General features: G+C 45.3%; 1 protein-coding gene across 1 annotated transcript in view; it reads left to right on the top strand.

Moving 5' to 3' along the window:
• GAK (cyclin G associated kinase) overlaps positions 1 to 15,644 on the top strand; it is a 2,243,070-nt gene that overhangs the window by 1,602,910 nt on the left and 624,516 nt on the right. The window contains exon 21 of the mRNA XM_069626358.1: positions 11,829 to 12,311. Coding sequence (XP_069482459.1) covers positions 11,829 to 12,311 — 483 coding nt within the window. The remainder of the gene's footprint in view (positions 1 to 11,828; positions 12,312 to 15,644) is intronic.

Here is a 15,644-nt window from a genome sequence, read left to right as displayed (position 1 = left end):
TGGGTTTCCGATGCTGGTGGATTTTTCTTGTTGGAACCTGTTGCATGGTGTGGTTCTTTGGTGATCAGTCTCTTCATCGAGTAGACAAATAAGGTTTATGGCGGGCCTGGTTTTGGTTTGTTACGGGTGGTGAATTGTGTATGTACCAGTCTGTTCCAGTCTTTGGTGATGTAGAGCGTGCAGAGGGTGATGGATTCCAGCTTGACCCTGATTTTGGTTGGGGTATTGTACATGGTGTAGACCGGGTCGGGATGGTTTATTAGTAGTCGTGGTTGTGATGCTGGAAATGCATTAGAGGGACAGGGCCTCCCTGTCCTTGTCCTGTAGTCCTTTTTCATTTGTGTTCTGTATTGTTTTCTGCCCAGGAATCCATGTGGGACTCCTGGCAGTGCAGCTCTTCCTATTTTTGTCTTGGTGTACAGACCCCTGGGATACCCGTATGGCACCGATGGGTGGGGTTACAACCCTGTGCCCCTAGTGTATGTTTTTGGGCACCTGTGTGTGGCCCACAGAGCAGGGGATGGGCTGGTGGCAGCTCCATGCTGAGTTTGATAGGTGCTCGGAGTATCCTCCATTTTAGGATACCCAGGCCCTGCCATTGGAATCAGTTGATTCATGATGGGGAACAAGATGGCCCCTGTGGCCTCTTGCTTTCGATTGCCTGTTACCTTATTTTCCCAAAGACCTGGGAAGCCCTGACTCTGTCCCTTCTCCCTGACTGGCTGTTGGGTGGAAGTTCCATATATGGTATTGTAGTGAAGTCCAGGCCAGACTGGCTGGATCCTTCCCAGTGACTATGTTGTGGGTACACCCTGTGGGTGGGATCTGGGTGAATGGAATGTGTGGCCAATAAGCACTTCCTGTTGTGGATATTTGGTTTCTGGTATGAAACACAATGACTGAGACAGCCCTACCCGAAACTGGTATGAAAGCAGTGTGTGGTGTTGAATGGCTGGGTACTTGTCCCAATACACATTCCTTGTTGAGAGTGTCTGAGAGGGATGAGAATGGCCTGAATGCACTGTATGCCTGATTGGCTGACTGACTGCTGAATGCCCTTCTGAGTGATTGGTTGCCTGGGTGTGACCCAGCAGAATGAATGGGAGATCAACAGTTTATCTGGGGGCCTCTCACTGCTAGAAGCTGAAGCCGAAGCTGATGCTTGATCTCGAAGCCGAGCCCGACGAAGGTGGTTGACTGCTGTAACCTTCACTGCAACCTGAAAGCCGCTGTGAAGTCGAGACCGATCCAAGAGAGGACCTGGTTAAGCACCCTCTTCCCAAGCTCCAAAGGACCATTGAGCACCGCTAACCTTCGCTGAAGCTCCCTGGAAGTCAGACCCTCGACAGGCTGCCGACCGGAGACCAGGACCGCCGAGGAGAACGAAGAGAAGCACCCGACATTCCGTCCACCGTCGTCGACTAGGGTTCGCAGGTTTGCTATAACGACTGGAGGTCCGTCGAAGCCATGTTGCAGAAGTGGGGACCGCTTGACGCTGTGCCATCGACGCCAGGAGCCGCAACGTTCCATTGATTAAGACATTTTGATTCCTGGATGCGCTTGTCTGCACCGCCGACCACCTTATCCCGCCGGAGAAGGCCAGGCAGTCGAAGCGCTGAGGAGCATCCGCCAGTGGGTTTCCTGCCACCCAAAGACCGTAGAGACGCTAGACGACTCGACGCCCTTGCTGGGCCAAAGTTCTTCACAAACTCTTTGCGGTCCTAAACTATCGACATCGAGGTGCCCCGCACGCCTCTTCCTTGCAGGACGTCATCGACGAGCACCACCAGGACCGAAGCTGCTGCTTTGACGCCGCCAAACTTCCATCGAGGATTCTCGATGCAGAGTTCACTTTCTTCGCGGCCCATCGACGATCCGTGGCTCCTACTTTAAACGGAGTCACTCAAGAAGGATCCCTCGACGCCTCCTCGAGGAACTCTGCTATTTCAGGAACATTGGGGTGGTACAAACATTTTAGAAGCGAATAAGACTCATTGAACAATATATGGACTGGGCTTGTAGTATATCTTTATCTTACAGGTTGCCCAGGTGGGGGGGGGGATCTCCACACAGAACTGTGTCTAGGTAACGGGGCCAGTATTCTGCCAATTGCTCTAACCAACTGCTTTCCTCCTATGTTTATTGTTGGTTACCTTTATTAATTGCTTTGTGTGACTTTTGACCAGAGTACAGTTGATGCACTTTAATGAAATCTGTAAATAATTGTGGTACCACTTAGAACCATATATATATTTGCCATTGTAGATTAACTGAGCACAAAGTGAGTTATTGTGATTGTGTATATAACCTTGAACCTGAATTATATAAAGACTGTGTTTTAACTAATACAGTGTGCAGACATTCCTTTGTGGGTGCTTGGGGACTACAATGTACTTAAGAACCAGCCTGCATCACCTCCCGAGAAGCTAGGCCTTGATTGCTTGTCCATTGCTACCAACAATCGAGAATCTTGGCTGGGATCCCCTGTGCCTCTCCTCTACCATATAGAGAGCACGAGTACAGACACCCCCCTGCAGTCTTTACAGTGGTGTGTTGTGTCCTGGTGGGGTCTGTATTCATAGCACTTATTGCCAGTCGGTTTGTTGTTGCTGGTCTGTTTTTGCTTACCACATAGTCTTATCTAGAGAGGTAGCGAGTAATGTCTCCTCTGGCCTTCTGGGCTGTTTTTAATCCAGTTTTTCAGAATTGTGGCATCATGCTGGTCGGCACCTTGCCGAGCGGTTTGGGTTTTCTTATTATTTCTGTTGTCTGTTCTGGCTTCTTTGTCTTTCTTGTGATGAGGCATGGTGTTTGGGTTGTGGGTTGTATTCCTTTGAGTGGGAGTCCTCTTTGAATTGGTGTTTTTCCTGGTCCTTCCGGTTTAGTCTTTTCTGTTTGTGGTTAGTTGTTGCTTATAGTTGGTGAGGTTGCGGATAGTTGAGACCTCAGTTGAAAGACCTTTGTGATTCTGTTTTTTATTTCCTTTTCCTTTCTGGCTCCTATGAGGTTTTGTTATTTTTCTTGGGGGTCCTGTGGTTGTGGTTGTTGAACAAGGGGTAGTAAACCCTTGTAGTTCATTTTCTTTAGTGGTCTTTTCTTTCTGGCTCCAATCTACAAATCTACGGTGGGTGGAAGTGCCTGGTTGGAGACGCAGTAAATGCTCGAGGGCACCTGTACCTAAGCTACCAGGGATTGTGTGGGGTCCAACAATCAATGCACTAACAACTAGTCTCTGGATACGTGGATAGAGGGAGAGAGGGGCCTAAGGAGGGTAGAAAAGTCAATGCAGTCACACCTGGAGTTGGGATACTTGGACAGTGGGAGGAGCGCCTAAAGAAAGGGCACAGCAGTCAATGCAGTCACACCTAGAATTGGGACACCTGGGTAGAGGGGGAAAGGCCCAAAAGAGGTTGCAACAGTCGATGCAATAACACTTAGATCTGGGATACTTGGCTAGAGGGAGAAATGCCTAATGAGTGGGTAGAACAGTCAATGAAATAACTCTTGGGTTTGGATAGGGGACACCATAGTTAATACAGCAATCAATAGCACAATGCAGTAACGCTTTAATTTGGGACACCTGTGAAGAGGGTCACAACAGTAAATGCAGCAACATTACACCTGGGACACCTGGAGAGAGGGAGAAAGGCCTAAATGAGGGGGTCAGTCAATGGAATGGAATGGAATAATACTTGCAATTATGCATTACCAAAACTGTCTGTCTAAATGGGAGATATGGCTGACTTACAAAATCAAGCTGGCTGACACAAACATTTTAAATGCATGACTTGTAACTTACACAATCAGGCTAAGTGCAAGATATAGGTCTTCCAAGGAGACGCTATGTCAGAGCGTCTTACCCTACAGTGTGAAGTACCTCAGGGTTCGTGTCTGTCTCCTACCCTGTTCAATTTATTTATGCTTGCTCTGTTTTATGCTGAAGGGACCTGTTATGCCAACTATGCTGATGATAATCAGCGTCTCTTCATTCTCTCATGCGACTCCATTAAACACACTGAGGTTATTAATACCACTTATAACATAATTCACCAACGGATGTTGTATAATGGCCTAGCCCCGCACAACTACGGGCAGCGCTAAACCTTCCCAGGCGTGAGCACATCTCTGCCACCAGAACTTCATGCAAATGGCTCACTATCCAACACAAAACCGATCTAAAAACCCTCTGCCTCACTTACAAAGCTCTCAATCATATAGCCCCCCCCTACCTGACTAACAAATTCACCATGAAATCTTCCATCAGAACCACGAGATCTTCCAATACCTTATGCCTCACAGTACCCAGATTTACCTCTAAAAGAGCCGGAGGCTCGAGCTTCACTGTCCTCGCCTCCCAACTCTGGAACGCCCTGCCACTGAATATTAAGTCATCCAAATCCTTCCAGTCGTTCAGGAAACTTGCCATTGGGTGGCTTTTGACAAAAGTCAACCTTTAAGTTAGACTTTGCTATAAATTGTACATATTGCACATGTCTCATTTTTGTCTTTATTGATTGCTATTACCTCCACTGTCTGTATATTCTGTATATAACTGTTATTCAACTATTACTGCTTATTACCATGTATTGTGCCTTGTAACTTGTACTAAGCGCCCTTTTACTCCCCGGTCCGGAGCTCTATAGAAAGAAAATAAATAAACAAACAACTCTAAAACTGAGATTATAATCTTGGACACTGGCCCCAAGCTGCGCTTCTAGATCAGGCTTACTCATCCTTCCAAATTGCAGACTGCCTTCTCCCAACCTTGAAAAAAGTAAAGACCTTGGGAGTCATTATTGATCAAGAGCTCTCAATGAGGTCCCATATCAGCTGTCTAGTGTCAAATTCAACATACATCATCAAACTTCTGGCACAAATCAGACTATACCTTGATGTATCCAGCTGCAGAACTTTGGCCAGGGCTATCATTGGGAGCCGCCTGGATTATTGTACCAACAGTTTCCTAGGTGTAGGAAAAGGTTAACTAAATCGCCTGCAAGTTGTACAGAACAACGCAGTGCGGGTTGTAATGGGTCTGCGTAAAACAGATCTTGTTTCAACTGCTCGGGGAGCATTACACTGGTTCCCCATAGCAAAGAGAGTCATGTTTCATACCCTCTGCATTGCACCCTCTTGTATGTATGGCAAGAGCCTGTACTATCTGGCCGCACCACTGAAGTGGCTTCCGGACAGACGCAGCCTGAGATCTAACACTATGCTTTTTACGCCTAAGGCCAAACTGGTGCAGGTACTGAACGGATGCTTCCCAATTTCAACTCTGCATTTGTCGAACAGCCTCCGGCTTGACTTGAGGCTTTGCCCCAGTCTTCCTAGTTTCAAACGTAAGCTGAAAAACTTTCTTTTTGAATAAAATGCTTCTCTGCTGTGGCCTCCTTCGCTCTGGTTCTCTTTCTCAGCCCTTTCTTCTGATTTACTTGTTTTATATTGTGTGTCTTTGTCAGCGCTCTTATGCCTCCGGGCCTCTGTCCCGGCACTCTAGAAATTAAATGAGGTTAATCTGTACAATCAGGCTAAGTGCGAGATATGGCTAACCTGCACAATCAGGCTAATGCTGTTAGACAAAGGATAAGATGAGAGTGGGTCAGACAGCCTAATGTGGGAACTGTGATTGCTGGTCCCCCTGTCCAGACCTCGCCTACCTTATCTGTTGCTGCCAGTTTTGCGGCTCCAGCTGCTAATGCAGTTCAACATGGTCTGGAGCTGCTTTTTCTGCAGGATTTGTCCTTTGCCTCGGGGTCCTTAGCCGGGTGGTTCCCCGGTCAATAGGGCTGCTCTGGGAGGGCGTTTGACGAGGGTGGCACTGACCAATCAGGTGGAGGGAGGGAGGGAGTGCGTGTTGGGAGGCGGTCTCTGGTGGAACCAGGATGTTGGTGGGGACTTGGGAAGGGGCTCACGGGCGAACGCGCAGGAGCATGAATGCTTTTGACGGCAGAATTCAGTCCAAATGGGGTCAGGGCTCCAGGGGCAAACACTTACCTTATGGGATGGTTTCATACAGTGGCTGGTGCCAAAAGGTCTGTGAGAAGCACAGGTCTAACGCCCAGATAAACAAGAAGTTGGACATCATGTTCAGGCTAGTCAGGCAGGGAGCCAGTCCTCCCGCCCTCCCATCCTCAGCCACATTCTTCAGTTGTGGCTGCGGCCTCCCTCTATTCTAAATCACTGTCTTCTTCGTCTTCCTCCTCGGTAGCCACCTCCAGTTGTATATACAAGGAAGAGAAGGTTCTTGAGTTTTTGGGCAAACGCTGCTATGCCATATCACGGCTGCATCTGCAGCATGCCAATGCCGACGACCTTTTAGCCGCGGCTAACCAGAAGCAGTGACAGGAGCTCAGGGAGTTTCTTCGTGACCTCCCTCTGGAAACGCAAACCTCCAAGGTTGGTCTGGCTGATGCCCGGGCTGTTGCGCAGAAGCTCATGAACTCTTCTGTCTCCCACATCGAAAAAGCCAGCCGAGGGCTGGCTGTGCCTAGGTATCGAGATGAGAAGGACAGAGTGGAGGTGTGCCACTAAATTGTCGTCTATTGTGCAAGTGCGGATCCTGGATCTGCCCTTTGAGGGCGTGGACCTCTTTCATTCGTCAACCGATGGCGAGATGATAAAGATGTAGGAGGTGGAACCGGTTCCTCTGTCAGACAGGGGCGGCTTCGACTCCAGGATTTTTGCGGTACCCAAGAACAATCAGGCTGGCCTGAGGGGGTAGTAGTGGACCTGTCATTTCTCAACCTTTCTTTAACGCTAGAACTCTTCAAGATGATTACTCCCTCACACATACAGTCTCTCTGTTCACAGGGTAGTAGATGTATTCCCTAGACCTCAAGGACGCATACCTTCATGTCCCCATCTACCAGCCGCATCAGAAATGTCTGTGGTTCGCGATTGTCATACAAATTCCCGTACAAGGTGCTGCCTTTCGGCCCTTCGTGTATTCACAAAGCTGATGAATGCGGTGGCTGGTCTCCTCTGCCTAGAGGGCCAACACTTATACCCTTATCTGGACTACTGGCTGGTCTGGGCCAGCTCACCAGAGGGGCAGTGCACTCCTGCCAACGCCCAGCGCATGTTCTTCGCCAACTGGGCTTTCCCCTCAACCGTCTTAAGCCGCAGTACATGACCTGGCTATACTCTGTGCTTTAGCCACTGGCATACAAGCAGGGAAAGGTGGGTGGGACATATGGAGGATAGGGGTGTTAAGGATTTCAATCAGGCGACACATACCTTGGTCTCGGCCTAGTATGTAGCGCACAACTGAGATATTTTTCTCCTTATTTTATGCAGATTCAATATGAGATCGTACACAACTCGTATCACACTCCCTTTTCAAATACCTGGGTCACAATGTACCATGAACCAGGCTGGTTTGTGAAATACAATATTTATTTATTTCTTTTAAGATTCAAAAGTAATCATACAATTTTTAATATGGGGCAGCAATCACCAATGGAGTGATAATTACAATGAGAATGTAAGCAATGCACTTGGTTTAACCTTCTAGTGGAACATATACAAAACACCGGGAAATAGGAGTACTTTTTGGTTTAGGAAGGATAGCACCCAAGATAGGATTTCCCCCTGCAATGTTCCCTCAACCCACAAATCAATTCTGAGTGGATATAAAGAAGCAGCAGGTAATCGGAAATAAGAGGCAGGAAACGGAAGACCTTGAAACAAATACAATTCCTCAATAAAGCTACTAACGATCACAAACAATGGATTACCAAGAACATATAATTTGAAAAAACGAGTGGAAAGTGCAAAACGACTTGCAGTCAAATGACTTGTGTAAAAGTTGAATTTCCTTTCAATTTCCGTGTAATTTTACTCAAACGGTTTCTTTAAAAAAAACAGGTGAAATATTGCAAATCGTGATGCGGTTTATAGCCTGGGGAACAGGTACATCACAGGGATATTACAGAAGTGAAAGAATGGGGGTAGCTGCAGTTTTGAATGAGATTGTCAGGTTGAAATGGGGTTCAGTTTTCGGAAAACAAAGCGGTCAAAATGAAGACTTCAGTTTTGAAAGAAAGGCAGATGTTACTTGAAATGAATTATCTAGACTATATTGTTGAAGAGGAACACAGTAAGCACCAAGGTTCATTCGCGAGGTCAACCTTACCACCCCAGTGCTCAACCCCAACAATGAAATATATGGAAATTAGTTGGATTACTCGAAATATAACTAAGGGCTTACATTTCACAGCAGACAAAAATGAAAAGAGAGATGGCGCTAGCACTAGAATCAAGGGTAGGTTTGCACAGATAATTCTGACAGTTTTAACAAGTTATCAGGATAAGGATAGGATGGCTTAGAGTGTGGCATAAGGACAAATGCAAGACAAGATAGACTATGGATTTCTATGGGGTAGGGATTATACTTGCAGTCCACTTTTAGCTTGGAATTTTTGGACCATCAACAGGGTCTGGTCGCAACACGGCAGCACAGCTGGGCAAAAGACAAGGCTGGGCAAGGTCGGGTCACCGGATGGTAATGCTGGTCACTGGATGGCACAGGTACCGCTGGATGCAGTTAGTGGGCAGTAATTAGTGGTATCCGGATACTTCCCAAAGAATACCACAGCTTTCTCCCTTTGGTTATTTGGGATTTTAGAATTGAGGCCTTGCTGGAAGGGACAGCAATGCTTAGGCCTTGTAGTTGGAATATGGACTCAGCAGGATGAATGTAACTAGAACGCCGGTGCAGGAAAATCAGGAAGTGTGTCTGTCTAGCGTCTTGTAAGGGACTCTTATTTATAATTCATAGTGACATCATCAAAGTATATGGCTGGGCAGGCTTAACTAAGCACACCTCTAACCGACTTGCTTGGTCCGTGGTGCTAGTGCCTGCCTCACTCTCAACTGGTTGGATTTCAAGGCAGAATGTCAGATTTATGATATGAGTTTTACAATGTTCAAAAACCTCACGCAGTTACTTTAGCTAAAATCCGATTTTGCCAAAAATGGTACATTTATACAGTTGAGGTTTCTTCGCAACTTATATAAACAGGTTACATATTTTATGCAGAACATTACACTCCAACTCTGAAATCTGTGAGACATTGTTTTGGCCATCTAATATTTTTTGTTAATTTTGAGTATGAAAAATTCGGCCCAAAATTCTGTAACCTTATACATGTTTGTGGATTATCATAAGTGAGGTAAGTATGAAAATTCGCAATGGGCTCATGGATACCTTTCTTATAATCCCCTATTCTTTGCCATTTCTGTATGCAAGGTGTCAGTGAATTCTACAATGTCTCAAATTATACCCCACAAAATCACTTTTAAACTGCAAAATGTATACATTTTTATAAAGTCTTGCTGCAGAGATAAAAGTCTTTACATTTTTATTAATCAATAGTCTTTAGAAACAAATGACAGTCCTTTGTCCGTCACTGGACCATTTTATTTTCTCTTCCGCTGCCACCAACTGTCATTTCCTCCAGAGCTAGGTGGGGATTTCCCGCTTGATTGAAGGTTTATTGCCCCTTCCCCACTTCACACTTCCTTGTCCTGGGAGTTCCATTGTCAGAGGTTTGAGCCCAGACCAGATTCTGTGCAACCTAGTAATTATCACTGGGGTGTTAATATCTGCTGAGAGTTTATGATGGTTCCCTTTCTTTGGGGGAAGCCTTAGCTCCTCCAACTGAAATAGACTGTTTTTGAGAGCTTGCAAAACCCAGCCCAGGCAGTTTAAAAACTTTATTTTCTTATATTTTCTCCTGAATTAAAACAAGCCTGTGGAATTAAATAGCCCATGTGTGTATTTTCACCAGCAACCAACCCCTTCACATGGCTAGGTAATGGCAGGCTTTCATTCAACAGTTGTACTTTTTAAAACGGACATTTTTCTCATTTAGTTTGCAAAGCCCATGTTTATATACTTGTGGTGCAAGCTGGCATTTCTTTTTAAATTCAGTTTTGCATCTCCATCAGATTTCCACACTGTTTTGCAGCCATAGTTATTTTCTTGTATGCCAGGGTTTGGTTTGAAGCACAGATGCATTGAAATTGACATGGCCCAGATCGCTGGGGTTCCTTTGAACTACTGATTTTTGATACTTTGTGAAGAAAATGAACGGGTTTCCCCATGCGGTAAAAAGTAAAGTTCCTTGGTTGATTTTTCACAGAGTTGGTTTGACAGGGCCTGTCAATTAGAAATCATGCTTGGTTTTGCTGAAGCACAATGGGATATACTGGGCATGGCAGGGCCTTATTAATAGTAGTTTAAGAAAGAGCAGACGAAAATAGCGTCAGCAGCATTATTTTAAAGGTGAAAAAGTTTCCTTTTTACTGGGGATTTTGGGCTGGCAGCAAAGAAACGCAGCTTTCTCACTTTATTCCATTTGTATATGTCAGAACACACTGGCACGTTCCTCAGTGTGTCCCCTTGTTCCATCCTTCCCAATGTGTGCTTGGCAAGACGGTGCAGCCATCTTTTTATTGCTGCAAACACAATTTTGAGGCCATGGAGCTCACAGAAGCCAGCAAAGCTATTTTGCTGTTTCTGCTGAAATGCAGCTTTGTGATGTGGGAAGCAAAGCTGAGTTGGGTCAATATATCCCACAGGTGACTAAGGACTATGACTAATCTAGTCACTACAGTAAGTAACTTCAATGTATTTGGAAATCCAGTTTCCAACAAACTTGCCCCAAAAATGAATATAAAATTGCCACAGAGCATCCAATGTAATACAACGTAAAGTTTTTTTTTTCAAAATAATCACCCTTCATTAAAATTAATTGATGTTCAACCGCTTTCTGATAAAGGGAGTTAATCACAATGTCACAAAGCAAGAGCGAAGTGCATGACCCTACAGGAATTCCCTTTGGTTCACTCTGTTTTTAGCAATTTGGTTCTAATGCTCATGTCTGATTTGAGGAACCTTGATGATGATGACCATAAAATCAAATGTGTATTGGTTTTTAGCAATTAAACCACAGCTAGTCTGCATTTTCTTAAGTTTAAAGCTTTCAGGAGGGGGATCAAGAAGCGGTGGCAGCGTGACTTGTAGGCTGGGCAGAAATAGATGCAACAAATCCTTTATTTATACCGATAGTTTGATGTTCTTCTGTTTCCCAGCCTACCTTTTTAGAGATACCTACCTTGGCTGCTCAATAATGTCTAGCCATCTGTATCTAAGGACACTGGGCAACTACTACAAACTTGATTCTGACTGGTAATCTTTGGAGCTTGACCCAAGCCTCAGAAGATTCCACCTAACACTAAGAATCTCATTTTTAAGGTAAGCGGTTGGTTGATGCAGACCTGTTGCATTAGACCTCTAGACCCCTTCACGTAGTCTTCTTTATAGAGAAGCAGTGATGAATAAATGTGGGCTTCATTGTCCACTTCAAATTTTATACGGGCTGAATGCTCTACTCTGAGGAGTAGAAGCACCATACTCCCAAGCTGCCTTGACTGGACAGTTTTTTGCTTGGAGAAACACAACAAATAAAAGGTGTTAGGCTATCTGTCCTATTGAACGTTGAAAAAAACATTTATTGATTCTTAACTGCAATGGCAGAATGATCATAAGAACAACATGGTAAACTATGTAATGCTTTTTCACAGTTGTGCTTTTAAGTGTGTCACAATACGGGGCTGAATTTGATAGCATTTATTTATACTCCGAATGTTCCCTTAGTACCCTTGGGTAAGTGTACGTTCAGCTAGATCTTAATGGTTTGTGTAATATCTCTTTTACATTTATCAAACTTCTAACAAAACTAGAGAACAGTGCTGTCCATCTTCCCAATGTGAATTGAAATCTTTGAAATAGTAATAATATCATTTTCTCAATTAAACAGAAGGAAGAGCTTCAGAAAGCAAGGACAATGATCTGTTTTCAAGAGACGATACCACTGAAGCGATGGTTGATGTTAATGAAAGTGAGCCATCGGATGAAGAGTTCTCCGCCTTTAGCGAGCGCAAGGAAGTAACTGTGGAGGAAACTGAATCATCAAATCTGGCAGAACACGTTGAAGTTGAAAATGTGATTTTTGAAGCAAACTTTGATGCTTCTTCCACAGAGTGCCAGAAACCACTGATGGAAGTGACTGTTGATTTATTGGGTCTAGAATATGAAGCTGAAATGGAGCAGTGGCAGCCAGATTCTGGTATGAAGAGTTCATCGAGCAATGCAGATTTACTCAATGATCTGTTTGTTGGTGGAACATTACATGACTCGATAGAAGACTTGTTGGGAGGTGAAGAACTATTTTTCAGTAGCCCATCCCTACCTTCCGGTGAGATGTCAAATACCTCATCAACGGCACCCTTGTCTTCTACAGGTATGTTTAAATTCCTTACACAGTTTTAAAAATTAAATGATTTAGAGTAGTACAGAACAATGAACACTGTGCTGCGTTGCTTTGGCATAGTAATTCCATTTACACATTCATTATTTTACCATGATACGTTGGTACAGCAACTTAACAGTGTAAAATGAAATGTTTCCTAATCAGAAAAATCACTTACTTTGAACTATTTTTTACACCTTTTAAGTAAACTGAATGTAAATCTTGTATAGATTTGAAAAATAAACTGTGCAAATAAAATTCAAATACATTTTTGAGCATTCTTTATAAACATAGTTTATTCATTTGCATTCACTGTTTATTTGGTGGCTTTAAGCAAATGTGTTTCAATCTAAATGGATCTTTCATTTACACATTCCTCAACTCTGAAAATAACCTAATTTTTAAGACTGTATCTGAAAATGATTGCATTTCTTGTATTTTTGCATTTATAGCAGTGCACCAAGCCCTCAGGCATCTTAGTTACATAGGTGGGTACAGTTCCATGGGTGGGTATAGTTCAAGCAGGTGGTGAACGGCAGAGGTTAGTTGAACAGATGAGTCATTCATTTTTTTCTGAAAAACTGGTAGGACATCTCAGAGTGCAGGTGGAGCGGAAGATTGTTCCAGAAGTTAGCCATGACAATGGGGAAGCTTGAGACACCTGCTCATTTTGTCTAAAGCTGACGGTAAGTAGTCGCTGGCTTTTGAAAAATGTGAGTGGTCTGGCTGGTCGGTATTTCTTGATCCTCTGGATGAGGTTAAGTGGGGGCTTTGTTCACCAGACAGTTGTGTGCAATTGTGAGGATCTTAAATTTGATTATTTCCCAGATGGGGAGCCAGTGGACTAAGCGCCTTATCTCAGAGATGTGGTCAGATTTGTTTTGGTCCAGGGCTGCTCGGTGTGACGCTGGAAATGCATCGGAGGGACAGGGCCTCCGTATCCTTGTCCTTTACTTCTTTTTATCGTGTGTTCTGTCGTGTTTTCCGTGCAGGAGTTCATGTGGGACTGGCTGGAGCCTTCTCAACGACTGTATGTTGTGGGTACGCCTGTGGGTGTGACCTGGGTGAATGGAGTGTGTGACGAATACACATTCTATGTTGTGGGTGTCTAGTATCTGGCGTTTGACACAATGACTGAGACAGCCCTGCCCGAAACCGGTATGAATGCAGTGTGGAGTGTTGAATGGCTGGGTACTTATCCCAATACACATAACTTGTTGTGAGTGTCTGGAGAGAAGTGAATGGCCTGAATGCACTGTGTGCCTGATTGGCTGCCTGCCTGCATGAATGCCCTTAGTCGTGATTGGATGCTTGAGTGTGACCCAGAGGAATGAATGGGAGATCAACAGTATATCTGGGGACCTCTCACTGCTAGGAATCGTGTTCAGAAGCTGAAGTCCACTACGACGAGTAACTGAAGCTTGACCTTGAAGCCCTGCTGGACGAGAAGAATTGCTGTTGCTCTCCTTCACAATCTGAAAGCTGCTCTGCCTCCAAGGACTGACCCAGAGAGGATCTGGTAAGGCACCCTCTTCCTGAGCTACGAGGGACCATCGTGCACCAGCTAATCTTTGCCAAAGCTCGCTGGTAGACAGACCTTCGACAGGCTGCCGACCCGAGGCGGGGACTGCTGTGGAATTCCAAGGAGAAGCGCCCGGACTGTTGGCGGTCGTCGCCGACCGGAGCCGCCGTGCTCCCTTGCCTAAGAACTTTCAAACGCAAGGACGCGCTCGTCTGCATCGTCGCTGCTGTATGCTGCTGGAGAAGGCCTGACCGGCGATGCGCCGTGGAGCATCCACCGGTGGGTTTCCCACCACCTAAAGACCACAGAGACGCCGACGACTTGACGCCCTTGCTGGGCCACAGTTCTTCAAACTCTTTGCGGTCCAGAACTATCGACACTGAGGTGCCCCGCACGCTTCTTCCTTGCCGGACGTTTATGCTTCCCCGTCAACGAGCACCGCTAGGAACGAAGCTGCCACTTCACCGTTGTAGCTCACCCTGTTCTTCGTCGGAAGTTCGACCCGTGACGCCTGCCTTAAAGGGAGGGCACTCAAGCAAGGCTGTCGATTCCCCGACGAGGAACGCTACAACGCCAAGTACTTTGGGGTTGCAGAACCATTGGGAAGTCTATTGTGAACAGTATATGGACTGGGCTTGTATCTTTATTCTACAGGTTGCCCAGATGGGGGGGGGGGATCTCCACACAGAGCTGTGTTTAATGGTAGGGACCAGCATTCTGCCAATTGTTCAACCGTCTTGCTTTCCGTCCTCTCTCTACTGCTTGTTTCCTCTTTATTTTGATCTGTGTGTCATTCTGACCGTATGCACTTTAATGAGATCTGATAACAGTTGTGGTACCACTGTAGAACTGTATATATTTACCATTGTTGATTTCTGAGCATAAAGTGAGTTATTGTGATAGTGTACATAACCTTGAATATTAATTATATAAAGACTGTTTTAACCGATACAGTGTGCGGACATTCCTTTGTGGGTGCTTGGGGACTACACTGTACTTAAGAACTAGCCTGCATCACCTCCTGAGAAGCTAGGCCTTGATTGCTCGACCACGTACCAATAATAGAGAATCTTGGCTGGGGTCCTCTGTGCCTCTCCTCTACCATGTAGAGAGCAGAAGGACAGACACCACCCTCCGGCGTCTTTACACTCAGAGCATTGTTTTGAATGATCTGGAACTTGTTTGGGTTCTTGTCTGAGGTCCCACAGAGTAAAGCATTACGGTAGTGTAGCTTGGACAACACAAGAGTGTGGGCGTCTGAGAGGCGGTTGGTGGTGGATAAAAAAGTTCTGCTTGCTGGAATAAGTATTGTTGTGTAGACTGTTGTAGAGACTATGTTGTTGATTTGGCAGGTCGAATTGAGTGAGGCATCAAGATAAATGCCCAGTGTTTTGACTGAGGTGAAGACCGGAATTTTGTGGCCATCTATGGAGAAGAGCCGGTAGGCAGCGTCCAGGTTTGTAAGAAGGTTTGAGGGGCCAACTAGAAGCAGCTCGGTCTTCTCGTTGTTAAGACAGAGGCTGTGTTGGCCATCCAGGTTTGGATTGTCTGGTAAATGGCATTTACACTGGTGCAGTCCTGGTGATAAGATCCTGTCGGGGATGAGTATTTGAGTATCATCTGCATAGTTGGCGATCAAACAGTGGTTTTGTGTAGGTATTGTAGAGGGTTGGGGAGACGCATGAACCTTGTGGGACACGGCAAAGCATTGGAGTGGGGGGTCCATCGAAGACTCGTGAGGTTCTATTTTCGAGGAAGGAGGTAACCCAGCTAGCTTTGCTGGAGAATAGTATGCAACTGAT

Source organism: Ambystoma mexicanum, chromosome 6p (assembly GCF_040938575.1).
Source record: "Ambystoma mexicanum isolate Mex_15411 chromosome 6p, UKY_AmexF1_1, whole genome shotgun sequence".
Taxonomy (NCBI): Eukaryota; Metazoa; Chordata; class Amphibia; order Caudata; family Ambystomatidae; genus Ambystoma; species Ambystoma mexicanum.
The sequence above is the reverse complement of the archived record's forward strand: the minus strand, read 5'-3'. Positions and strand labels throughout refer to the sequence as shown.